This window comes from Bufo bufo, chromosome 9 (genome assembly GCF_905171765.1).
Source record: "Bufo bufo chromosome 9, aBufBuf1.1, whole genome shotgun sequence".
Taxonomy (NCBI): Eukaryota; Metazoa; Chordata; class Amphibia; order Anura; family Bufonidae; genus Bufo; species Bufo bufo.
Window position 1 is genome coordinate 84,860,173 of NC_053397.1, and position 27,400 is coordinate 84,887,572.

At 43.4% G+C, this 27,400-nt stretch overlaps 1 protein-coding gene and 1 pseudogene across 6 annotated transcripts in view; both read right to left on the reverse strand.

The window, feature by feature from the left end:
• DENND1B (DENN domain containing 1B) overlaps positions 1–27,400 on the reverse strand; it is a 197,947-nt gene that overhangs the window by 52,774 nt on the left and 117,773 nt on the right. For all 6 annotated transcript variants that reach the window (XM_040406712.1, XM_040406709.1, XM_040406711.1 and 3 more), the window contains 2 exons: positions 21,126–21,171; positions 12,911–13,012 (listed from right to left, as the gene is read on the reverse strand). In XM_040406712.1, the coding sequence (XP_040262646.1) occupies positions 12,911–13,012; positions 21,126–21,171 (148 nt within the window). The remainder of the gene's footprint in view (positions 1–12,910; positions 13,013–21,125; positions 21,172–27,400) is intronic.
• On the reverse strand, positions 13,886–13,982 carry LOC120979957 (annotated as a pseudogene).

Below are 27,400 nucleotides of genomic sequence, written 5' to 3' on the forward strand. Positions count from 1 at the left end.
TGGTCAGTGATGGAATCAGGGTCTCTGTCACCACGTTATGCTGCCCTCAGATAGGGGAGAATAAGGGTACTTTCACACTAGCGTTATTCTTTTACGGCATTGACTTCCGTCCTAGGGCTCTATACCGGAAAAGAACTGATCAGTTTTAGGGTACTTTCCCCCTAGCAGTTTTCTTTTCCGGCATAGAGTTCCGTCAAAAGGGCTATATACCGGAAAAGAACTGATCAGGCATATCCCCATGCATTTTGAATGAAGAGTAATCCGTTCAGGATGCATAAAGATGTCTTCCGTTCAGTCATTTTGACTGATCAGGCAAAAGAGAAAACCGTAGCATGCTACGGTTTCTTCTCCGGCGAAAAAAAAAAAAAAAAGAATACTTGCCTGAATGCCGGATCCGGCATTTTTTTCTATAGGAATGTATTCGTGCCGGATCCGGCATTCAAAATACCGGAATGGCAGACCGGAGAAAAGGTGAAAAAAATAAATCCCGGATCTGTTTTGCTGGATGACACCGGAAATACGGATCCGGCATTTCAATGCATTTTTTTGACTGATCAGGCATTTTTAAGACTGATCAGGATCCTGATAAGTCTTACTAATTCCATCAGTTGGTATATGTTTTGCCGGATGCGGCAGGCAGTTCCGGCGACAGAACTGCTTACCGGATCACTCTGCCGCAAGTGTGAAAGTAGAGTTATCCTAAAGCATTCTGAATGGAGAGCAATCCGTTCAGGATGCATCAGGATGTCATCAGTTCAGTCTTTTTGCCATTTCAGGACGGAGAAAATACAGCAGCATGCTGAAGTTTTCTCTTTAGCCAAAAAGACTGACCACTTGCCGGCATTAATTTACATTAAAGTGTATTAGTGCTGGATCCGTCATTAAGTGTTATGACAAAACGGATCCGGCATTCCAGTCTGCGCATGCGCAGACCGGAAAAAATGCTACAAAAATTTATACCGGATCCGTTTTTCCGGATGACACTGAAGAGACTGATCCGGCATTTCAATGCATTTGTCAGATGGATTCGCACCCGGATCCGTCTGACAAATGCCATCAGTTTGCATACGCATACGGCGACAGAACTGCCTGCCGGAATTCTCTGCCACAAGTGTGAAAGTACCCTAAACCTGGTGAATGTTAACATACATATAAATCACCTTGATGAGAGGATGGCTACTGGTGGACATTTTCTTTTAAGGGGTTGTCTGGGACCTAAATACTCATGAATAGATCATCAGTATCAAATCCAACTCCCACCACCTCTGCTGATCAGCTGCTGGAAGGGGTTTTTCCTCAGCCTGTGACATCAAGTCCATCAGTCACATCCATAAGCCTTTCTTCAGCTCAGTTCCAGTCAAGTGAGTTGCAATACAAAGCACAGGCACTATAAAACGTACAGGGCTGTGCTTTATACAATTTAGGCCTCATGCACATGACCGTTTTTTTGCGGTCCGCAAAACGGGGTTCAGTTTTTCCGTGATCCGTGACCGTTTTTTCGTCCGTGGGTCTTCCTTGATTTTTGGAGGATCCACGGACATGAAAAAAAAAGTCGTTTTGGTGTCCGCCTGGCCGTGCGGAGCCAAACGGATCCGTCCTGAATTACAATGCAAGTCAATGGGGACAGATCCGTTTGACGTTGACACAATATGGTGCAATTTCAAACGGATCCGTCCCCTATTGACTTTCAATGTAAAGTCAGGAGTTAATATACCATCGGATCGGAGTTTTCTCCAATCCGATGGTATATTTTAACTTGAAGCGTCCCCATCACCATGGGAACGCCTCTATGTTAGAATATACCGTCGGATTTGAGTTACATCGTGAAACTCAAATCCGACAGTATATTCTAATACAGAGGCGTTCCCATGGTGATGGGGACGCTTCAGGTTAGAATATACACCTTCAGAGGCAATTATTTTTATGAATGCATTTTACTCATTTTGGGCTAAAAAAATGTTTGGTTTTTATTACAGATATTGAGCCATTCTGTCACAAAGAGTTAACTATCTAGCTGTGTGAATAGTACTTTTAGGTCAAATTGTGGTCCGCAATGCATGGGCACTGACCGTGTGCCTGCCGTCTGCGGACCCATTCCCTTGAATGGGGTCCGCGATCCACATCAGACGGTCAGCACTGCAAAAAATGTATTGCATGCACTACTTTTTTTTTGCAGTGCAGAGTCACAGACAGAAAACCCACAGAAGCACTCTGTAGTGCTTCCGATCCGTGCCTCCGTTCCGCACCGCATATTCAAGCAGGCCACAATACGTGCACTGGCTGCCTACGGTCATGTGGCTCAGGAAGGGGAGAGAGGTCCCCGAAACGCGTTTGGCGTAAGTTCACCCCTATAAAGAGAGATCTGGACTAACTACAGAGGACCGATGACTACTTGATCCGTGAAGCGTTTCACAAGAATCGACGAATAAATATTCGTAAGCAACACCGGACCAAACAGACCAAGTCCCGCGAGACATATACCACGTGACCCGGAAGTCTCGGACGAGGACGCCAAACGGGAGAAGAAGACGCCGGTACAAGGTGGTGAGTGGAGATGAGTCATTTCCAAGCGGCATTCCTGATATATCAGGGGTAAGAGATCAATCTACGCCTCACTCACCATGCACAGTTTATATTAATATATACCGGAACATTAAGGTCCCGTTATTTCGGACTCTATTACTGTTTTCATTGCCCTTAAACAAGGGAATACTTCTGAGAGAACATTGTGATTATTAAGGAAGTAACTGTCTTCTCAAAAAACAGTGCCGGACCCGGAACTTCTTTTTATGAACCATACGCTCAACCTTAATTAATTGAAGGATATATAGTATATACCTTGACTGAGTGTTTCAAGTGTGTTTTTACTCTGCGGATTCATTTTATATTATCTTTGATTTTATTTCATGGGATTGTATTTTATTGTATACCCTTTTTAAGTGTGATTAATTACTGTAATAAATTGCCACAATCTATATGATCCACATAACTGAGTGCCAGTCTCATACTATTTGTCTCTAATAATTTTCCTTACTGATTGGGTGATCAGTCGCAGACTAGAGCACCAGCTTCATACTGAAAAGGAGGTGAGCTATCCACTCCAATACTATATATATATATATATATATATATATATATATATATATATACACACACACACAAACAAACAAAACCAGGGCAGCACTCCTTAGTATAAAGAGAAGGAGTGCCAGCAGTATAAACTTGACCACTGTTCCATCAATAAAATGAAAAAAATAATAAGAATAATGAAAAAAAAACACAGCACTTCCAATTGGTGAAAAAATGTGTAGTTCTTTATTCATCCATGCATGGGTGGATTTTCAATTATATATATCTATATGGAACATCTCTAATATACACTCACCTAAAGAATTATTAGGAACACCATACTAATACGGTGTTGGACCCCCTTTTGCCTTCAGAACTGTCTTAATTCTACGTGGCATTGATTCAGCAAGGTGCTGATAGCATTCTTTAGAAATGTTGGCCCATATTGATAGGATAGCATCTTGCAGTTGATGGAGATTTGAGGGATGCACATCCAGGGCACGAAGCTCCCGTTCCACCACATCCCAAAGATGCTCTATTGGGTTGAGATCTGGTGACTGTGGGGGCCATTTTAGTACAGTGAACTCATTGTCATGCTCCAGGAAACCAATTTGAAATGATTCGAGCTTTGTGACATGGTGCATTATCCTGCTGGAAGTAGCCATCAGAGGATGGATACATGTTCTCATTCTGTTTACGCCAAATTTGGACTCTACCATTTGAATGTCTCAACAGAAATCGAGACTCATCAGACCAGGCAACATTTTTCCAGTCTTCAACAGTCCAATTTTGGTGAACTCGTGCAAATTGTAGCCTCTTTTTCCTATTTGTAGTGGAGATGAGTGGTACCCGGTGGGGTCTTCTGCTGTTGTAGCCCATCCGCCTCAAGGTTGTGCGTGTTGTGGCTTCACAAATGCTTTGCTGCATACCTCGGTTGTAACGAGTGGTTATTTCAGTCAACGTTGCTCTTCTATCAGCTTGAATCAGTCGGCCCATTCTCCTCTGACCTCTAGCATCCACAAGGCATTTTTGCCCACAGGACTGCCGCATACTGGATGTTTTTCCCTTTTCACACCATTCTTTGTAAACCCTAGAAATGGTTGTGCGTGAAAATCCCAGTAACTGAGCAGATTGTGAAATACTCAGACCGGCCCGTCTGGCACCAACAACCATGCCATGCTCAAAATTGCTTAAATCACCTTTCTTTCCCATTCTGACATTCAGTTTGGAGTTCAGGAGATTGTCTTGACCAGGACCACCCCCCTAAATGCATTGAAGCAACTGCCATGTGATTGGTTGACTAGAAGATAATTGCATTAATGAGAAATAGAACAGGTGTTCCTAATAATTCTTTAGGCGAGTGTACTCTAAGGGTACTTTCACACTTGCGGCAGGACGGATCCGACAGGCTGTTCACTCTGTCGGATCCATCCTTGCGCTATTTCGCCGTGCCGCCACTCCGTCCCTATTGACTATAATGGGGACGAGGCGGAGATCCGGCGCAGTACGGCAGTTCGCGGTGAGAGGCCGTCGGACTAAAAAGTCGGACATGCAGGACTTTTAGTCCGGCGGCCTTTCGCCGTGCAGCGCCAGAGCTCCGCCACCGTCCCCATTATAGTCAATAGGGACGGAGCGGCGGTCCGGGGGCACGGCGAAATAGCGGAAGGACGGATCCGACAGGGTGAACAGCTTGTCGGATCCGTCCTGCCGCAAGTGTGAAAGTAGCCTAATTCATGACTTCTCGATCTTTTTCTACTGGGTCTTACCAACCAAAACATAAGTATGTCCGGGCCGCACCACTGGTCATAGCACATGCCAAAAGTTTTAAGTACCACAGTGTATCTTACGTTTGTTGAAAACCTGTGCAGGATATAATCACTTCTGTCAAAACTGCCTCCCCAACAACCAAGGACGTTTCACCATTGAGGCCCGCCTCACAGTCTGAGAAGCATTGGGCTAAATAGCAGAAACGTTGCAGCAGTAAGTCAGAGCAATCTGAAGCTGGAAGGTCAGACGCATAGAAATTCTCTGTTGTAGCTATGAAAGCCGATTAGAAAACTATAAGGTGGCCTTTATGGCGGCTTGTACCTTACCTATGCAATCCAGGTTACAGACAATCTGCAGAGAAGCTGCAGGGTAAGTGATTTCCCTACGGTTTCCCTACTTTCAGATAGATCACGATCATGGTAACTCACTGAGGTCAGCCAATAATGTGATACAAAAAGACAACAAAAGAGCAATGCTGACAGATGTCAGAAGTGTAATTATATATCTGTACACTGATGAAACCTCTATAGGATACCGGGCATGATCGGAGTAAAATGGAAATGTAAAAAATCTTTTTTGTTAACAATTAGCTCAGACCATGTGAATGCGGACTGACACATTTCCTGGTAGCATGAAATTCACAGCCCCTGGCTGCTGGTAGGTAGAAACCATACTGTAAGAGTGAATATGGGGAGCACAAGGCTTTCACATTGCACAGTTAGAGAATACATGTAAATGCTTCAAGATGGCCACGTAGCGGCATGACGTAGCATTCGGCTACGTGGGTGCGCCGCGCGTCCGTCTGGGTACCGCCCCTGTGTCCATCTCGCCCACCGCCGCTCCACCTTTGGCGTCCTCCACCTCCCGGCGTGCTAGAGTTGTACTAGGGCTGTACTAGGACCGGGATCCATTGCCTGTGCTGCGCACCGTCCGGAACGGCCACGACTAGCCCTGGAGGTACGACGTGTGTGACCCATTCCAACCGCATGGGGAACGGGCTGTTTGCCGTATTAGTGCGGCTGAGGGGGCTGTGAATGGCAGCACGCTGTGGAGTAGAAGCCCCACTGTAGAAGGCCGGGAGACGCGTGGAGAGACTTGGACCATCTAAAGATACCAACCCTGCATCCCTCGCAAGACTGTATGCGTCGCCAAGTTGGATCCCTGGCTCCCCCCGCTGTATACCGCTGCATACCTCCTGTTCTCCTCTCCTTAGCCGGCCGGCTGAAGATTGGTGAGACAACGTGCTAGCTCTATGCATCTCTAACCCCATTAACAACTAACACAATACACTAACCCTGTGTTGGGTGGCAGCATCACTGTTTGGTCGGCGAGAGAATAGATTGGAGTGACAACAATGAAAAAGGGGGGCCAGCTGGTTACCAGCTATGTGTGATACAACAGCCGACTGAATTATAGGTTGGTGAAAAAAAAAGGGGGGGTGCAAGAAAAGTGGAAAAAAGATGGAAAAAACAAACAAACCTGGGTTGGAAAAATATGGTAATATTACAAAGCCACTAATACCCCTGATGGAACTACTGGCGGAAATATGAACGCTTCTCCCCCTGCGTTAAGGGTGTGATGAGAGTGGCCTCTTTATATACATACTGCTTAACTGTCCAGTTAAGCTACCTATTACTACATAACCGAATTTTGGTCGGTGATTACTGCCTCCCGCACCCCTATACCTGACAAAGGAGAAGATTGCCGCTTTGTTTAACCCGTATGACTTTCCTCCCTAACTTTAGGCCGAAAATGGCTGACTATTAGTGAGACTGTGCTTGTCTACGGTTGATATCAACACTCTATTACTGTGTATAACCTACTAATTCTGATAATCTTGACACATCGCTGGGCTAAACACGCGAGATTACCAGCATGAGGACAGCAGTAAAGGGGACCTCTACCTGACCCCTATCCATATCTGTACCATCCGTAGCAGCTGGTGTTGCTGAACATCTGGGAGAAATCCCTACCCTAGACATTTCCCTACAGCTTATCTGATTATTTACGAGTATACTGGCCTAGTCTGAATTTGATGAATTTGCGCTTGTACGCTTTTTCCTTTTGTGCTTTTCGGACTGGTCGGGGTGAAGTAGCGACTTTAAGCTTTCCACCTATATTTATTTGTCGCCCTCCGTCCATTCTGAAAAAGCACTAATAAGGGATTTATATACTGCTATGCCTAATCTATTGATTGTTTCACACTCGTTATATCTGTGGCACCGTTAGCGCGTCAATAAGTGGGGGCCCCACACTTGGGGCCGTGCCAAGGCTGAGCAGAATAGCCTTAGGTTAGTATAGCGGATAACATGCCGCCCAAATATAATAGGAAATCAGTGGGCACCGGATCTCCAAAAGCCGGGGGTGGAAGTAGCCCACAGGCTAGAATTGAAAAATATTTAAAATCCCCCACACCTAAGCCCAGAGGGTGGAAAAAAACAGTGGAGCCGGCAGAAGTGCAGGGGGACTTGCCAACACAAATAGAACAGAATAGGGGATCCGACGCCTCCAGATTAGACACCATAGATGACAAGTTGGTGGACATATTGACGGTAGTACAGACCACGAACCAGTCAGTTATAGACATCTCCACCACTGTGAAGACACTACAGTCAGAGATAACCCTTATTAGAGATGATATGAAGAAAATAAGGGCCAGTATTAAATTTGTAGAAACAGGCTTGCTTGAGGTCCAAAAAGAACAGCAACAGATGGCTAATAAGATTGAGGATTTAGATAGGGAAAACAAACGGTTCAGTATGAAGCTGACAGAAATGGAGGATAGAGCACGCAGGAACAACTTGAGAGTAGTGGGATTTCCTGAAGGTGTAGAGGGGGAGAACCCTGTGGACTTTGCACAAAAATGGCTGTCAGAGGCCCTGGGGGCCAGAGGGGGCATCGCCGCGCTCTGCGTGGAGAGAGCTCACAGAATTCCGTTTAAAAAGCCACCACCCGGAGGTCCCCCTCGACCCCTTTTGGTTAGAAATGTATCCTCCAGCGATAGGGATTGGGTGCTTCGGCGGAAGAGGGAACTACAGGACATTGATTACAATGGATATCAGATACAGATATATCCTGATTTTTTCAGGGACACCCAAAACAAACGCAGGGAATACTATGACATTAAGAAAAGATTACGAGAGGCTAATATTAAATACTCCATGTTGTACCCTGCAAAATTAAGAGTGGTGTATGGGGATACGGTAATGTTTTTTGATAAATCCAGAGAGGCCCTTGAATGGCTGGACTCTGTTAAAGCATAGACAAACATGATGTTGGGTGGGGTTGAGAAGTGGGGTTTGGATGTGGTGAGGGGGGATGGGGCGCTGGAGGCGGGCCCATGGACGGATGGGTGTAATGTAAGAGGTTGACAGGATGCCACGCACCAGTGAACCAGTTTGGGGGTGGGGGGGGGGGGGGGGGTTCGATATGGGGGGGGGAGGGGGGGGGCGGGTCCTGGCCTGGATGCGGCCGCCCTTGGGGGGCGATGGACGTTTCCTTTATAGTTTTCAGCATGACTAATAACAGAGTTATGATATGGAATGTACGTGGACTGGGTGATAGAACAAAACGAGTTGTGGTCTTTGATTTGATTACACGGCACCTCCCCGCAATAGTGGCCCTATTGGAAACGCACGCTACACCTGATATCCCAGAATATCTAACAAAGAGATGGGCAGGACATCAGTTCCACTCCGGCTTCTCGTCATATTCCCGAGGGGTCAGTGTGTATGTACATCAAAGCATTGACTTTATCCTACTGGACCAGTTGATTGATAGAGATGGGAGATTTATCTTCCTTTATGCCCAATGGAACGGTAGAAGGTGTGTCCTTGCTTTCCTGTACATCCCGCCACCATTTGCAATGACAGTCCTAAAGCAGCTGATGCTTTTTATGCATAACAAGGAGCGGTCCCCAGTATTAATAGGCGGCGATTTTAACTGCATACTGGACCCGGAGCTGGATAGAATTTCAGCTGCGGGGAAAGGTGCGCAGGGAAAATACGCATTACTCCGAGGGTTTTGTGAGGAGATAGGACTAATAGACGTCTGGCGATGGCTCTATGGTAACAAACAGGTGTTCTCTTGCTTTAGTAAAGCATATAGTGCTATATCCAGGATTGATATTGCCTTGGCCAATGGTGAGATGCTCGATTCCATCCTAAAAATGACATACGAGATCCACGGCATCTCCGATCACTCACCGATTTTACTGGTGATGAAGACCGGACAACAAGCTGGTACTACCAGACCGTTCAGATTGAATGAGCATTGGTTAACCATATTAAATGATTCTGTAGGGATCGACAAAGAACTCATACAATTTTGGCAAGAGAACATTGGTACAACACACGTCCACTATGTCTGGGATGCCATGAAGGCGTTTATCCGTGGTCTTTACTTTTCCAGAATAAAAAAGAAAAAAAACGAATTTTTTGATGAGCAAAAAAAGCTGGAAGCAAATATTGCATACCTGGAGGGATGTATTCGATTACAGCACGATGTGAGCACACGCACTAAGTTAAAAACGGCTAAAGATCACTATATAACCTTTATGAGGAAAAAAGCTCAGAACCAATTATTCTTCATGGGGTATAAAGACTTCTGTGAGGGTGGCACCCCGGGCAAGTTATTGGTCTCTATCATAGCGAACCAAAAGCCCCCCCAAAAAATTAGACAAATACTGACGGGTGATGGGCGCAGATTGGAAAGAGGAGCGGAGATGGAGGGAGAATTTTTAAATTATTTTGGTAATTTGTATCGCTCCGGAGTGACGGATACAGAGGCCAAGATAGACGACTTCTTGGAACAGGTTAAGATTCCGGTTCTGCCGGACGGGGCCTCGGCCCCCTTGAGTGCCCCCATTTCCTTGGATGAGCTACAGGCGGCTTTACATGAGACTAGGGGCTCCTCGGTGCCCGGAGCGGATGGACTACCGTTTGGCATATATAAGAGCCATGCAGGGGTGCTCCTGCCTGGGCTGCTGCATGTCCTGAATTAATCTAGCAAATGTGGAAAGCTACCCCCGTCTTTGACAGAAGCAACGGTTACATTGATCCTTAAGAAAGGGAAAAATGGCAACAAAGTTGAAGATTACCGCCCTATATCGCTGCTTAATGCAGACTATAAAGTAATTGCAAAGGTTCTCTCCAACAGGTTAAAAAAAGTAATAACTAGCCTAGTCCACACAGATCAGACAGGGTTTATCCCCGGGCGACAGATCCAGACAAATATACGCCGGACCATTCTTAACATTCAGATTGGAGGGGGGGAGGACCGCTCTATCCTGTCACTGGACGCCGCCAAGGCGTTCGATCGGGTGGAGTGGCCCTTCCTTTGGCGTGTCATGTATAAGATGAATCTGGGTCAGGAATTTATCGGATGGGTCAAATTGCTATACAGAGATGCAACAGCCAGAATCAAGGTTAATGGGGCGCTCACTCCGGCCGTCTCCCTAAAGCGGGGGACACGGCAGGGATGCCCCCTCTCTCCGCTCCTCTTTTCAATTTTCATGGAACCCTTCGCCTGCAGGATACGGGCTGAACCTTGTATAGTGGGGTTTGGGGGGAGAGGGACGGATGATAAGATCTGCCTATATGCAGACGACGTGCTGCTCTATCTGAATGACGGATGGAGAAGTGTTCCAGACGTTATGCGGATAGCAGAGGAATTTGGCAGAGTTGCTGGATATGAGATAAACTGGACAAAATCTGTTCTCTTCCCCCTGAACCGGATGCCCCCCTTGAATGACCTTAGAATTAGAACTATTGCTCCAACAGACCACTTAGACTATTTAGGGATAAAAATTAGTAATACCGTCAGGGACTATAATATACTAAATATCACCCCTCTAGTCGGGAAAATAAGGGTATGGCAGAAACTTCCGCTTTCGCAGATTAATAGGATCGCTTTGATTAAAATGGTTTTGTTGCCTTGGATACTGTACACGGTTAGTTCCTGCCCTGCCTGGATTGAGGATAGTGTCTTTAATTTGATTGATCGATTGATAAATGACTTGATATGGGGAAGAAAAAGGGTCCGTATTAAGCTACAATACTTGCGAATGGCGGCAAGTGATGGCGGCCTTGGCCTGCCCCATTTTCAAATCTACTACTTGTGCTCACAACTACAGTGGTGCGTCAATACCGGCGATGGAGTATTATTATCCCATATTTCTGGGCAACCTCAACAGCATACAGATAATATATTCAGTCTACTGGAATCTGGGCTTCTGGAGCGTGCAGATATTTGTTGCCCCATTGGGGCCGCGCTACAGAAGACCTGGAATAAAGTCAAGGTACTTATCCAGGCCCCCCAAATTCTGGATTTTTCCCCGCTATGGGATAACCCTGCGTTAACAGAATTCTTGGCACTTAACGAAAATGATTATTGGACTCGAAGAGGTATTACGTTACTTTTACACATATACACTAAAGGGAAAATTAAATTAATAGGGGAACTGTTTCAACACACACCTATAACTGCATTAGAACAATATAGATATCTTCAAGTACAACACGCATTAGCATGCACGCTGAAAAAAATACCTTTTATAGCAGCCACTCAGAGGTTTTTATTATTTTGTTACAATATAGTAGGGAATAAAGTTAAGATCTCACTAATATATAAGAGATTTATTGAGGAATTAAGCACGGTCACTAAATTTAAAAGTGTAGATAAATGGAAGGTGGATATAGGGGAATGTAACTCTTCACAATGGCGGGAAATATATCAAAATATCAAGAAGGCTTCGCCCTCGAGACAATATCGGTTGACACAATTTAAAATAATACACCGTTTATATGTTACCCCGAGTCTCTTAACCAAAATGCATAGTAACAAGGGACAAGAATTCAGTTGTCTGAAATGCTCCCTGGTAGCCGCTGGGTTTGTACATATGCTGTGGGACTGCCCAGTTATTAAGCTCTTCTGGGGTAGTATATTCCAGGCGATGGCGGTACAAAGTGGGAATAGCCCCCCCTTAACCATCCAAGTAGTTGTGCTTGGACTTCTCCCTCCAGAGTACAAAAAAAGAACTACCAAAAACGAACAGGCTTATTGGCTGAAGGGATTTTTATTGGCCAAGGTAATAATCATGAGACAATGGGTGAAAGACAGGTTGCCATCAATAAATGAATGGCAAAGCTTAATGACACGAATAACAGACTTTGAGGGCATGAAACGTCGCGGGATGAGCTACGCCACAGAAATGGGCGTATAGATAGGGGAAATGGCGAGAGGGGAACACCATGACTGGAACTGATGACCACCCACCTGCTGTCGCTGTGGCTATGTCCTAATACTAAATAAATAAATGGTTGTGCATTCTTAAATAATGAATATCAGCATAACAGTCCATACTAAATAGGATTTGATATTATGAAGGTTTGAAGAATACCCAATAGAGGGGCACGAGCGCCCTAACGCCCCTCGTGGCGGCCGTACCAGGCCAGGTACGCTGGGTGGGGGGATACACGGGGGGTTTTTTTTTTTTGGAACTCAGGGGCAGGGATGGGTCTTGGTTTTGTTATATGTGACAGAGAATTGATATTAACTAATGATACTTTAAGATTTAGATGCCTTTATATGTATATACGCTGTTTAGCATCTAAGCGATGCATTGCTTTAAATGTACTTGTTATATGTACCCATCCGCTGTGACCAGATAACCTCTTTATATTGGTTTTATTAAAAAAACAATAAAGATATAATATACAAAAAAAACAAAAAACAATTAGCTCAGACCATGTGAATGCGGACTGACACATTTCCTGGTAGCATGAAATTCACAGCCCCTGGCTGCTGGTAGGCAGAAACCATACTGTAAGAGTGAATATGGGGAGCACAAGGCTTTCACATTGCACAGGTAGAGAATACATGTAAATGCTTCAAGATGGCCAAGTTTTCACTGCATATTGGCTAGAGCAGGGATGTCCAACCATCCAGCTGTTGCAAAACTACAACTCCCAGCATGCTTCGACAGCCTACAGCTATTACGGCATGCTGGAAGTTGTAGTTTTACAACAGCTGGATGGCTGCAGGTTAAGCTTCCCTGGGCTAGAAGAATACTCACCACATCACTAGGTAGAGCTGAAAGGTCATTGAAAGGAGTTTCCAATGAGTTGGTGTCCACATTCAGTAATACCACATCATCCAAGGATCTACTTCTCACCCTCTGAAAAATAAATCACAGTACATTTTGATTAGGCTATGGATATATCAATAATCAAGTAGACTGTGTGCCATGAAAAAATATAAATCAGTCCCTTTTATATTCTTCTATGTTTTTATTTCTGAAACATAATGTATGGAAATGAGCTCAAAGCACCCAAACCATAGACGCACTTGTATACAGCACTATTTTCTGCTTTCTACACCGCAGCTTGCCACACAAACACGTGCACAAGGTTACGGTCTATCGCAGGCCCTCTCTGTAAGAGAAGGGTCCCCCATAAACCTTTCCCAGTCCCTCCGGGCCAGAAGGCTCCTGCAAGGGACTGAGACAAAAAGGCAACCCCCAGCCGAAGCGGGGAGTATGCCCAGACAACCCTCAGCTGAAGTCGAGGGTACGCAAAATCTGTGTTCCGGCCTTCACCTAGGCTGCCACCCATGGTGTCGGCACAGAGGTCGACTACTAGGTCTGGGCTCTCCACGGAGGGAGAGCCCAAGGGGTTTTGCAGGGGTGAGGAACTGGGATGCCCCCTCCCCCCCCCAAGACCTCTAGAGGGGTACTCGTAAGGGTGCCGCAACCCAATAAATCCTTGTGTGGAAAGTGAACAAACAGTCAACAAAAAAGTTAAATAAATAGTGAATGTGTGTTGAGACTCAGCCCAGACATCCGTCCGGAATTATAAAAATTCCTCCCCCTTACGCCAGGCCGGGCAAATAATAGAGGTGTGTGCGCTCAAAACTGTAAGAAAGTGAAGTGCGTGCAAATGTGCCATCACTCAGTGGGCCCCCACCCCCAGTGAGTTCAGGCACCCCAGGGTCACCACTCCTGGAGCAGTTCCGGCAGAGTCCTCCCAGGCCGTACACCCTAGGGAAGCAGTGTGGTTCTCTGCCCTACATTCCGGAGGACTCGCAACCTCCAGAACTGATGAGAACAGATACTACACTTGATCTTAGCCAAAAGACAGAGAAACTTGTATACAGCACTATTTCTGGGTTTTTGTCCCTCATCAGAGAGGCAGGGCACCAACGGGTTGAATAAGATGCCTTAGATGCAGCTCAGGAAGTATCGGCTCTCATTAAGGAGACTCAGCACTGTATGGAGACATGGTCTATGGATTGACTGATCTGAGCTAGTTTTCATAATACTCCCATGAAACACTACATGAAAATAAGGCTCAACTCCAATAGAGGTCAAAACCCCACAATGTCACGTATGGAAAGTTACCATAAACTCCTATAAATAACCCAAACACCATACGAAATAATCCACAAAAAGACTTTATTGTTGTACATACATCAAGACAATAAATATAATAAAAAACATGTATTGAGAAAGTGCAAGAGTATGGGGAAAACATATATCCCCAGCAACCACAGGACTGAATGCGATTAAATAATGCAGCTATACAGCCTATGTTGACTAATGTCAACTGCCTATGATACTATAATTGATCGGTACCAACCAGGCATCCATATGGACTAAAGGCTAGGAACATCTACACTGTCTCCTAAGAGGCACAGAGTTCCATCATTACAGCTGAAAGGTAATAAACATGTATACAGTACATACTCGGGTGCAGGAGACCGGCCCAACGTCCGTTTCGCTATCGTAATCATATCATACTCTCCCCCTCATTCATTGATTCATTCAGTGATTTGAAGCCAAAACTTTTCTCCATAACTTTTTATTGGTAGGAGTCTGAAAAGACTACAATCACTGGCACGATGTAAAGTATTTTGCCATGATGTGACGTATGTATTATTTTTTCCATTCAGTTTGTTCGAACACTTGCTCAGTGTCTGCACGGTACTACCTATATACTGTAATCCACAGGGGCAGTGTAGCATATAAATAATGTATATTGATCTGCAGTGCAAATGGAGTTTTCATCTGATTGTTTCTCCGGAAGTTTTAATGGTTACTATTTGTACATGTTCAGTGAACATGAGGATTCTTCGAATCCTTCTTTTTTCTATCGGTGCAATAGCCTGGTGCCTCTTTGCATTAATACTAATCTTTTCCAGGCAAGACAAGGCCACAAGACTCCTTCCCGGCCTGCGGCATATGTATACAGAATAGGAGGGTGGTCCTTAATAGGGTCCATTCAGACTGCCGCGAGTGTTTTGTGGTCCGCAAATTGCGGATCCGCAAAACACGGACACGGACCGCACATGGCCGGCACTTTAAATAGAATTGCCTTTTTTTTGTCTGCGGACAAGAATAGGACATGTTACATTTTTTTGTGGAACGGAAGTGCGGATGCGGACAGCAAACTTTTGCGGCCCCATTAAAAATGAATGGGTCCGGATCCGTTCCGCAACGTTGGGTAACGGATCCGGACCCAATTTGCAGCAGTGTGAATGGACCCTTACACAAGCTCCAATCCTGGCCGTTTAACCTCTCACAATCAATTCCATTTGTGACATCTAAAAGGTTAGACAGAGGAAAAAAGGTCCAAGTGGCACCCACTTGGCCCTCCAAATTGTGATTGTGAAGTGCCGATGGGTTGTTATGGGAGGAGGAAGCCTTCAGATCTGCTATGTACAGAAGCCTTTTAGGTGCTGCTTCTGTAGGATACTGATGGGCAGGTATAATACACTGCAAGTAAATGAATGGGACTAGTAGCTTAATTACACACTGTACCGCCTCTATGAGCGAGACGACAAGTAGTATAATTTTTAAGCTACAACTCCCGCTACCACTTCAAACAACTGATCAACAGGGGTGTCAGGAGTCGGACCCCCAGTGATCTGATATTGATGACCTATCCTGAGGAGAGATCATCAATATTGCAGCACTGCAAAACCCCTTTCACTGCTCTTAGTCCAAGAACATGTATGATACCGCTATACAAAGTCTGACATCATCCAACCATCCCTTCTTCTCATAAAAAATCTCTTAGAAAGGTAATAAGGTGACCAGGATCCATAGCGGTTGTGTTTGGTATAGAAGCTCAGCCCCATTTACTTGAATGGGACTGAGCTGCCCCTAGGTCACGTATTCAATGAACACAACATCACTGGCCGAGAGTAAGAAGGCAAGAAGGCCTGTGAGTGCCCCGTCCTTGTCAAACAGCTGACTGGAGGGGGTCCTCTTTAATTCCTCAGCATCTGCATAATAAAAAATAATCCTTACCATTACAAGATTATGTCAGAGAAATGGCTTTAAATAAATAAAAAAACTAGCTGTAGAAAACAAAGGGCATGGATTGGCTGCAGCAGGCATGTCACTGCTGCTGTTTGGGAAGATACAGCCCCCAGGGAACCAAACTAGGGCCTACAGATCTGGAGAAAATAATATATATTTTTTAAACCCAATTAGGTCTTGTATGACATTTTTAATAATCTTAGATGACCCATTTTATCTCAGTAAACAGAGTCAAGTAACAGGGTATCTTTGGACAGGGAAACTAAAGCTACTGGATTTTTAGATTCAATTCACTATATCCCCAAAGTTTAGATTATCTTTAGAGTATATTAATTACTGACTACTTATAAATATGTATATATTATATACAGCAATTATGTAGAGGAAAACAACACCTCATCCCAAGTATGAAGAATGGTAGAGGAAGCATCATGGTTTGGGACTGCTGTGCTGTCTCAGAGCCTGGACTCTTTTCCATCATTGAGGTGGATATAAACATTTCCAGGAGAATGTAAGAGCAGCCTCCCATGACCTCAACCTGAAGAGACGTTAGTGATGCAGCAAAACAATGACTCATGGCACACAAGTACATCAGCTAAAGAATGGTTGAAAAAGGAGATCTGTATTTCGAAATAAACAGCCTAGAACTTAACTTTATCGGGATGATGTGGCATGACCTAAGAAGGCCGTGCATGCAAGGCTTTATCCAAGGATTCATAACATTATCAAAGTCAAATGTAAGGCGCTCTATTGGAAACTATTCTGATATGGATCTGTGATTTAGTATAACTGACACCAGAAACTGGCACAAAATTATAGCTCAAACCTACGCCAGCCCCTAGCTGGCGTAAATTTGAGGTGCACGAAGAGCCAGACACGTGTCCAATAAAGTGCATCTTACTCCAGTGCACAGATCAAAACTGGTGTAGGATACACCACTTTTGATAAATCTTTCCCTTTAAGGGGTTTTACCATCACATATAACGTCTCCTTGTGGCTGCAACCCATACAGTATAACGTCTCCTTGTGGCTGCAACCCATACAGTATAATGTCTCCTTGTGGCTGCCCCCATACAGTATAATGTCTCCTTGTGGCCCCCATACAGTATAATGTCTCCTTGTGGCTGCCCCCATACAGTATAACGTCTCCTTGTGGCTGCCCCATACAGTATAATGTCTCCTTGTAGCTGCCCCCATACAGTATAATGTCTCCTTGTGGCCCCCATACAGTATAACGTCTCCTTGTGGCCCCCATACAGTATAACGTCTCCTTGTGGCTGCCCCCATACAGTATAACGTCTCCTTGTGGCTGCCCCATACAGTATAACGTCTCCTTGTGGCTGCCCCCATACAGTATAACGTCTCCTTGTGGCTGCCCCCATACAGTATAACGTCTCCTTGTGGCCCCCATACAGTATAACGACTCCTTGTGGCTGCCCCCATACAGTATAACGTCTCCTTGTGGCTGCCCCATACAGTATAACGTCTCCTTGTGGCCCCCATACAGTATAACGACTCCTTGTGGCGGCCCCCATACAGTGTAACGTCACCTTGTGGCTGCCCCCATACAGTGTAACGTCACCTTGTGGCTGCCCCCATACAGTGTAACGTCACCTTGTGGCTGCCCCCATACAGTATAATGTCTCCTTGTGGCCCCCCATACATTATAACGTCTCCTCCTCATTTGGTATTTGGGCACAGAGCTGCTCATATGGCTGCTGCAGAGAACACACAGAGAAAAAAGCAGTATATATTCTTTACATGTCCATTTAGTTTTTTTTGTAGACCGTATGCGGAACCATTAATTTCAAAGAGTCCGCAAAAAAATGGAAGTTACTTTGTGTGCATTCCGTTTCAGTGTGTCCGTATTTTCGTTCCGCAAAAAAATAGAACACGTCCTATTATTGTCCGCATTACGGACAAAGATAGTACTGTTCTATGAAGGGCCAGCTTCCGCAAAATACGGAATGCACGCCAATGTCATCCATATTTTGCGGACTGTGTGAAGGAGGCCTAAGACTGAGGCATCTTTACCCCTGGTAAAATGGAATACCAAAAAAGTTCAAATTACTGAAAGGGATGCTGAATCTTTTTTAATCTATATCTTAAGCTCCCCCGACAGTAACATATTTCTCAAATTTCAGACATCTAAGCAAATGAAAACCTGTTTCTCAACTTTACTACACAATTATATATATATATATATATATATATATATATATATATATATATATATATATATATATATATACACACAGTATATATCCCTCATCTCAAGAAAAGTGGGAAAAAGAACTTAACATCAAATTTTTTAAGGAACAGGCTAACATTATTCTTGAAGACCATGGATACCTTAGGGTCAAATTTTTTTTATTATTGAATTTTAGTAATTTTGGGCAAAAAAATAAATTTTTCATTTTGATCTTTCTTTTTTTTTAAATTGTGATACAGTGGTTAAATTTCAGTCCATTTGCAGACTGTCACTTTTTGTTTTGTCCGATAAGGCTACTTTCACACTGGCGTTTCTGGGTCCGCTTGTGAGATCCGTTTCAGGGCTCTCACAAGCGGCCCAAAACGGATCAGTTCAGCCCCAATGCATTCTGAATGGATAAGGATCCGCTCCGAATGCATCAATTTGGCTCCGTTCCGCCTCCAGTCCGCCTGACGATGCAGAGGCAAACGGATCTGTCCTGACACACAATGTAAGTCAATGGGGACGGATCAGTTTTCACTGACACAATATGGTGCAATTGAAAACGGATATGTCCCCCGTTGACTTTCAATGTAAGTCAGGACGGATCCGTTTTGACTCAGAGTTTTTTTTAAAAGAATAATGCAAACGAATCCATTCTGAACGGATACAAGCGTTTGCATTATCGGTGCGGATTTGTCTGTGCAGATACAAGACAGATCCGCACCAAAAGCAGGTGTGAAAGTAGCCTAAGGCTCATGTGTAGCTCTTATCTCTGACATCTGTACAAATAAAAGGGATGCACATTTTTAAGACCAATTGAAAAAAATATGAGTAGAGTGCGTCAATAAAAAAAAATTGCACCTGAAGGTGTTCATAGACTTTAAACATTCTCACTAGTGTTGAGCGAAGTGAGCTTCGGATGCTTCATCCGAAGTCGCTTTGTTCAAAACTTCGGAATAATACTGTACAGAGATACGTCTCTGTACAGTATTAGAATGTGTGGGCTCCGATGAGCCGAAGTAAGTTATTCACGAAGTTGTGCGTGACATTGTTGAATAACTTTGGTAGTTGATTTTTAAAGTGGAAAACCACTTTAAAACTTGAAACTGAAATCGGCTTTGGTTCCGAGAGACTAGTTGGAACTGAAGCTGAGTTAGGTTTCAAGTTTTCCACTTTTAAATCAGTTACCGAAGTTATTCAACAAAGTCTCACACGAGTTCGTGAATAACTTACATCGGCTCATCTGAGCCCATACATTCTAATACTGTACGGAGATGGATCTCTGTACAGTATTATTTCGAAGTTTTGAACAAAGCGACTTCAGATAAAGCATTCAAAGCTCGCTTCGCTCAACACTAATTCTCACTCATTTTCTTCCTTATTTACAGAACAAGAAACCTGTCAGGATAACGACAACCATCACACACAAACAGGGATAGTGCAGCCCTAAAACTGCCTGGACCCATGATCCCTATCTACTTGCATGGTCACCAGTGCATCTCCTCATTTATCCAGGGCTCTAACGTCAGCAGAGGCCACCCTGCAGGACTGGTTCCCCCAGCAATGGGATGTTGGCGCCACACAGAGGCAGCGGCTGGGGGCACCGTGATAAAACCCAATATAAAATTGTATCTAGATGATACAGAACTCCTGAATTACTCCTTCTAGACATGAACCATTCACCCCTGTACTGAAGGGCGTGCATCAGAAGTAGGGACCATCTCTCATATCTGGTTCACTTGCAAATCTCTTAAAACATTCTGTGAGACAAAATGCTTAAAGGCTACACCTTTGGGGGCAATTTTTTTTCTTTTATTATTGCACTGTACTTATTTTGAGCTAAATATCTTTTTTTCAATTGGTCTTTATTAAAAATATGGAATCCTTTTTGTGTACAGTGCTGACATGCTCTAGTAGCAGCCTGTGGATTTTCTGTCTTTTCCGTCATCTAGTTAGCAGAGGGACTCCTCATCTCTGCTCTTTAACATTATGAAAACTCATTAAAGCTCATTCCTTATCTTACTGAGTTTTTTGACCGCTCAGTAGTTTAGAGATGAGGTTTATTAGATGACCGGCACAAAGTTAAAGTACCAATCACACAGCTAAAAAAAAAAAAACTGTTAACCCTTTGTGACAGAATGGTTCAATTGTTTTAATAAAGGCAAATTGAAAATATTATTTTTAGCCACAAATTTGTAAAATGCAATCATAAACAAAAATCGCCTCCAAAAGGTGTTCATAGCCTTTAAGAAGAATACAAATCTTACAATTGATCTTGTGTTATTTTATCTTCATGACACTTATCAAACCAATTGTACCTTTCCTCTTAGTTGCCGCAAAGACAGTTTTAGCACGAGATTGGAGGGGAAAAGGCATCTCCTCCATTCTTGAGTGGGTGAATGAAACTAACTTAATCCAGTCATGTGAAAAACCAAATGGTCTATAGAATACAAATTGGATAAATTCACTATGGGAAAGTTGTTCCTTACTCCAAAACACTGACTTTCTTTAAATTGTAATACTTTCTAAAAATGCTACGAAATAAAACATATGTTGCTTCTGTATATTGCTTTATTATACATAGCGCTGTATCAATATACTGCTAATTCGATAACTGTAGTTTTCTCAAGGTGTTCTATTGTTTCCACTCCCCCTTCCTTTTAGGACTCCTATATCCCCTTTTTTTTTTTTATATAAGCCAAAATAAATTTATTTAAAAAAGAAAAAAGAAAATCTGCATTGTGCTACAAAATGGAATATAAAACGATAACCTACCTCTAGGAGGCTAAAGTGAACTCCAATTAGATAAGGCATCGGGGCGCTGAAATACAAATAAGAGACGAACCTGTTAAAAATCTTATACTATACCAAAGAAACAAAAACATGGAAAACAGACCCAATTAAATATATTCTGAATTATACTTTCTGTATAAAACAGCATATGACAATCACCATCTATAGAAGAATGAGTACTGGGTAAGTATATACAGACTTACTAATGCTGCACTACACTAAACATACTCAATATTTGAAGTGCAGTAAACAGATGCTAATCCATTAACTGTTACCTACTGGGCATTACTCAAAAAAAAAAAAACACTTGTCAATATTCCCAATCACAAAAAAATTTAACCCTCTTTTATGTAAATCCTTTAACAAATACATAGTGGAAGTGATATTAAGGATTATCCACTGAGAAAAATCTTAGTAGGTGGACAGGTGATGTAAAAGGACTCTACACTTAGGACAACCTCTGCCCACAAGGTCACCATACGGAGGAGCTTAGTACTCTTCTTCATTCTCCAGGGAGGAGAACTGCCTGCATTCTGGAGGACTACAAACATGTATTACAGTCATCCCTCAAGATACAATGGCCTCATGATACAATATTTTTAACATACAATGGTCTTCTTCATCATAGGTTGAAACTAGACTCAACATACAATGCCTCAGACTCGGATCCAACCAATCAAGGCCACTTCGCTGGTAAAATAGCTGGATTAGGCTACTTTCACACTAGCGTTCGGGGCTCCGCTTGTGAGTTCCGTTTGAAGGCTCTCACAAGCGGCCCCGAACGGATCCGTCTAGCCCTAATGCATTCTGAATGGATGCGGATCCGCTCAGAATGCATCAGTCTGGCTCCGTTTGTCCTCCGCTCCGCTCAGCAGGCGGACACCTGAACGCAGCTTGCAGCGTTCAGGTGTCCGCCTGGCCGTGCGGAGGCAAACGGATCCGTCCAGACTTACAATGTAAGTCAATGGGGACGGATCCGTTTGAAGTTGACACAGTATGGCTCAATTTTCAAACGGATCCGTCTCCCATTGACTTTCAATGTAAAGTCAAAACGGATCCGTTTGCATTATCATGAACAAAAAAAAAAAAAAAAAAAAATTTTTTTTTTTGTTCATGGTAATGCAAACGGATCCGTTCTGAACGGATCTAAGCGTTTGCATTATAGGTGCGGATCCGTCTGGGCACATACCAGACCGATCCGACCTAAACGCAGGTGTGAAAGTAGCCTTAGTTGCTAGTTAACAGCTATTCCTGACTGTTATATGTAAGGACTTGTTTTATCTGTCTTAGGGTACTTTCACACTAGCGTTTTTCTTTTCCAGTATTGAGTTGCGTCACAGGGGCTTAATAACGGAAAAAAAAACGCAGTTTTATTCTAATGCATTCTGAATGGAGAGCATTCCGTTCAGTATGCATCAGTTCAGTCCCTCTTACGTTTTTTGGCTGGAGAAAATACCGAAGCATGCTGCAGTTTTCGAAGTATGAAGAAAAGAGAGATAGGCGGCACTGCCAGACGTCACATATGTAATAATTACCCGGTCCTCAACTACCTGTCTCTTTAACACATTTGCAGTTTTCTCTCCAGCCAAAAATCCTGAACACTTGCCGGAATGCCGGATCCGGCATTAATTTCCATTGTAATGTATTAATGCCGGATCCGGTACTAAGTGTTCCCGGAAAACCGCATGCGCAGACCTTTAAAAATGAGAAGAAAAAAAATTCCTATTGTCATCTAGAAAAACGGATCCGGTATTGCAATGCATTTGTCAGACGGATCTGCATCCGTCTCACAAATGCATCCGTTTGCGTCCGGATTGCCGGATCCAACGACGGAACTGCCTGCCGGAATCCTTTGCCGCAAGTGTGAAAGTACCAGTTATCTGCTTATTTTTCTTAAATCTTAATTTTCATTTAGAAAATTTTGGGGCTTTGGAACGGATTACTCAAGTTACAATAATTTCAACATACAATGGTCATCCTGAAACCAATTAATATTATAACTTGATGGACCACTGTAATTATACACTTCACCTGCAAAATATGGACAAGCAAGTAGACCCCACTGTCAGCTGATCATGGCCGTGCTATTGCACAAAAATGGTTGCACTGAGTAGACATCACATTTAAAGAGCAACTCAGCACTAGATGTCCTTCCATGTCCTCTGAACCGGAGATAAAAGTCACCAGCCATTACGCTATCGAATATTGTGAGGAATATTAAAAAAATATATATATATTTTTTTTTTAAAGCTGGTCACGCCACTTATCTTAGGATGCTTGGAACCAACAGGAAAAGTAAGCGAGACTACATCTGTAGGCCAAAAGTTAGCTTTTAATTTTCAAAAGAAGCTCTTCTGTACAGATGCAGTTTTTAAAGGAAACATTAGATATGCTTTTCGAAGCGGAGTTTGTTTTCTCTCAAGTATATGACATTAGTCATCCCCACACCATACAGACGTATTACATGTTCATTTGTGTGAACCCTTGCAATTAGCTTGCCTTATGTATTTTAAGGCCATCAGGGTTTGTTTTTAGCTGTGAATATACAGCCGCTGGTCCCTTTGACAGCTGGGTGTTCTGGGATGAAACATTTGAAGTTGCAGAATACAGTGAAGGCCCCTCTATACGAGCAGAGACAGACCATTCTGTATCTTCACACGGCACCGGCAAAATCTCATTTTCTGACTGTCACTGGAATGTCCCAAATTTAATTAGGGGGATAATAAGTCACGGAGAAGGAGCCGATTCAAACTCACTCCAAAGCTGATTTGTCTAAATTACAGTCATTTTGAGAAGATACAAGGCAGTTCTGTAGAAAACTACAGCTTTCAGAGTTCTTTAGAACAATTCATCTCTGTGCAAGGGTAATTATAAAGATGCAGCACCAACAAATTCATTTCTGTGGGTAAAACAGACCACCCGCATGTCATAGACCACCCTGAAACAGTAATTATTTTACGACAAAGTGCTAATAATCCATGTGTATGACTTCAGAAGAACATAGTAATACTACAGCCATAGTATTAATGGCACCACCCTCGGATACATCGCACATGTAACCAATCTTCCTCCATTTTATATCATACGCTTGTATAGTTCCCTGTTTGGTCGATGGTACCCAATTAACTATATCATGAGGCACTCTAATACAACAACCCTCAAAAATATCTAAACATACTTTATTTTATTCATTGATTTAGCGTATTTTGTATAATCTATGAGTATTGTCTTTCAGTAATGGAAAGCTCATTCTCTTTCACAGAAGTTGGAATTGTTCCCAAACCCATACAATATGGAAAGGGTGTGGATAACTCTGCAACCAGTGACATTAAAGGGGGTATCAAAGAGTAAGACAGACCTCCCAAAGTGGGCGGTCTACGGTGGAGATCATACTTACCTGGTCCTGCTGCTGGGTTCCGTGTCTGATGCTCCCTGGCCGGCTCTTCCTCTCCCTATTGACAGGAAGAAACATGACTGCTGCAGCCAACCAAAGGCTACAGCAGTGACCTCCTCCCCTTGCATCACATGACCAATTGTTGTGCCAAAAAGGAAGCAGGTCACCTCTGCCGTCTGTGATTGGCTGCAGCGGTCATTTTTCCTCCATAGATGGATGTTGATCTTAGCACGGCACGGAGATTAACAGCCGGCCAAGGAGCATCAAACATCGAGCCCAGCAGCGGGGACCGGGTAAGTACAGTATGATCTCCACCATGGGTCGGCCACTCTGCGAGGTCTGTCTTACTCTTAGATAACCCCTGAGAGGTTAATGTGTATTTTAGGAAAAAGTTGTGAATGACTAAGGCTGCATGCACACGACCGTGGTGTGTTTTGCGGTCCGCAAATCGCGGATCCGCAAAACACTAATGGCGTCCGTGCACGTTCCGCAATTTGCGGAACGGCACGGACAGCCTTCAATATAAATGCCTATTCTTGTCCGCAAAGCGCAGACAAGAATAGGACATGTTATTTTTTTTTTGCGGAACGGAGCAACGGATGCGGACAGCACACGGAGTGCTGTCCGCATCTTTTGCGGCCCCATTGAAGTAAATAGGTCCGCATCCGAAACAACGGCCGTGTGCATGAGGCCTAAGGCCAAGTCTGGGTGACATAAGTTAGCTTATATACAGGGGTCAGCAACCTCCAGCTGTTGTGAAACTACAACTCCCAGCATTTTCTCTTCACTTCTATGAGAGTTCTGAGAACAGTCGAGTAAGTGTGCATGCTGGGAATTGTAGTTTCACAACAGCTGGAGTGCCGGAGGTTGCTGACCCCTGCACTATAAAAAGGCCATAAACTGCACCACTTCTAGCACAAGCAGAGTTTTTTCTTTTTATGCTGTGTGTCCTATCCCTGGTATTCTTGTACCATTTTTGTCTCAATGATTTTGATGGGGAATTGCAGACTTCAACAAGAAACAGTTGGATGCAGCTAAAAAGAGTCGTCAGCAGCCATGAGCCCCCAAAACCGCTGACAGTAAGATATATGGGTGACAGGTAGGGCAGTGCAGACATACTTAGGCTGAGTTCACATCACAGCTTATTTTTCTGTTCTTCTAATCCGTCAAAAAAACGGAAAAATGAAGAAAAAATACGGATCCTGTAAAAAAAAATTTTATTAAAAATTAAAAAAAATCCTGTGCATCAGTTATGCACATTTGGCATCCAACTGAGCCATTTCCATCAGAGATCCGTTATTTTAGACAGAAAACAAATGTCCTGCATGCACAGGATCTTTTTTATTTTTTTTACAGGATCTTTTTTTCTGTTCTACTGATAGATTTAGAAGAATGGAAAACAGTGATGTGAACTCCCCCTTAGGCCCCTTTCACACGGGCGAGATTTCCACGCGGGTGCAATGCGTGAGGTCAACGCATTGCACCCGCACTGAATCCGGACCCATTCATTTCTATGGGGCTGTGCAGATGATCAGTGATTTTCACGCATCACTTGTGCATTGCGTGAAAATCACAGCATGCTCCTCTTTGTGCGTTTTCCATGCAACGCAGGCCCCATAGAAGTGAATGGGGCTGCGTGAAAATCGCAAGCATCCGCAAGCAAGTGTGGATGCGGTGCGATTTTCACGCACAGTTGCAGGAGACGATTGGGATGGAGACCAAATCATTATTATTATCCCTTATAACATGGTTATAAGGGAAAATAATAGCATTCTTAACCACCTCAGCCCCCAGTGCTTAAACACCCTGAAAGACCAGGCCACTTTTTACACTTCTGACCTACACTACTTTCACCGTTTATTGCTCGGTCATGCAACTTACCACCCAAATGAATTTTACCTCCTTTTCTTCTCACTAATAGAGCTTTCATTTGGTGGTATTTCATTGCTGCTGACATTTTTACTTTTTTTGTTATTAATCGAAATTTAACGATTTTTTTGCAAAGAAATGACATTTTTCACTTTCAGTAGTAAAATTTTGCAAAAAAAACGACATCCATATAGAAATTTTGCTCTAAATTTATAGTTCTACATGTCTTTGATAAAAAAAAAATGTTTGGGTAAAAAAAAAATGGTTTGGGTAAAAGTTATAGCGTTTACAAACTATGGTACAAAAATGTGAATTTCCGCTTTTTGAAGCAGCTCTGACTTTCTGAGCACCTGTCATGTTTCCTGAGGTTCTACAATGCCCAGACAGTACAAACACCCCACAAATGACCCCATTTCTGAAAGTACACACCCTAAGGTATTCGCTGATGGGCATAGTGAGTTCATAGAACTTTTTATTTTTTGTCACAAGTTAGCGGAAAATTATGATTTTTTTTTTTTTTTTCTTACAAAGTCTCATATTCCACTAACTTGTGACAAAAAATAAAAAGTTCTATGAACTCACTATGCCCATCAGCGAATACCTTGGGGTCTCTTCTTTCCAAAATGGGGTCACTTGTGGGGTAGTTATACTGCCCTGGCATTCTAGGGGCCCAAATGTGTGGTAAGGAGTTTGAAATCAAATTCTGTAAAAAATGACCTGTGAAATCCGAAAGGTGCTCTTTGGAATATGGGCCCCTTTGCCCACCTAGGCTGCAAAAAAGTGTCACACATCTGGTATCTCCGTACTCAGGAGAAGGTGGGGAATGTGTTTTGGGGTGTCATTTTATATATACCCATGCTGGGTGAGAGAAATATCTTGGCAAAAGACAACTTTTCCCATTTTTTTATACAAAGTTGTCATTTGACCAAGATATTTATCTCACCCAGCATGGGTATATGTAAAAAGACACCCCAAAACACATTCCTCAACTTCT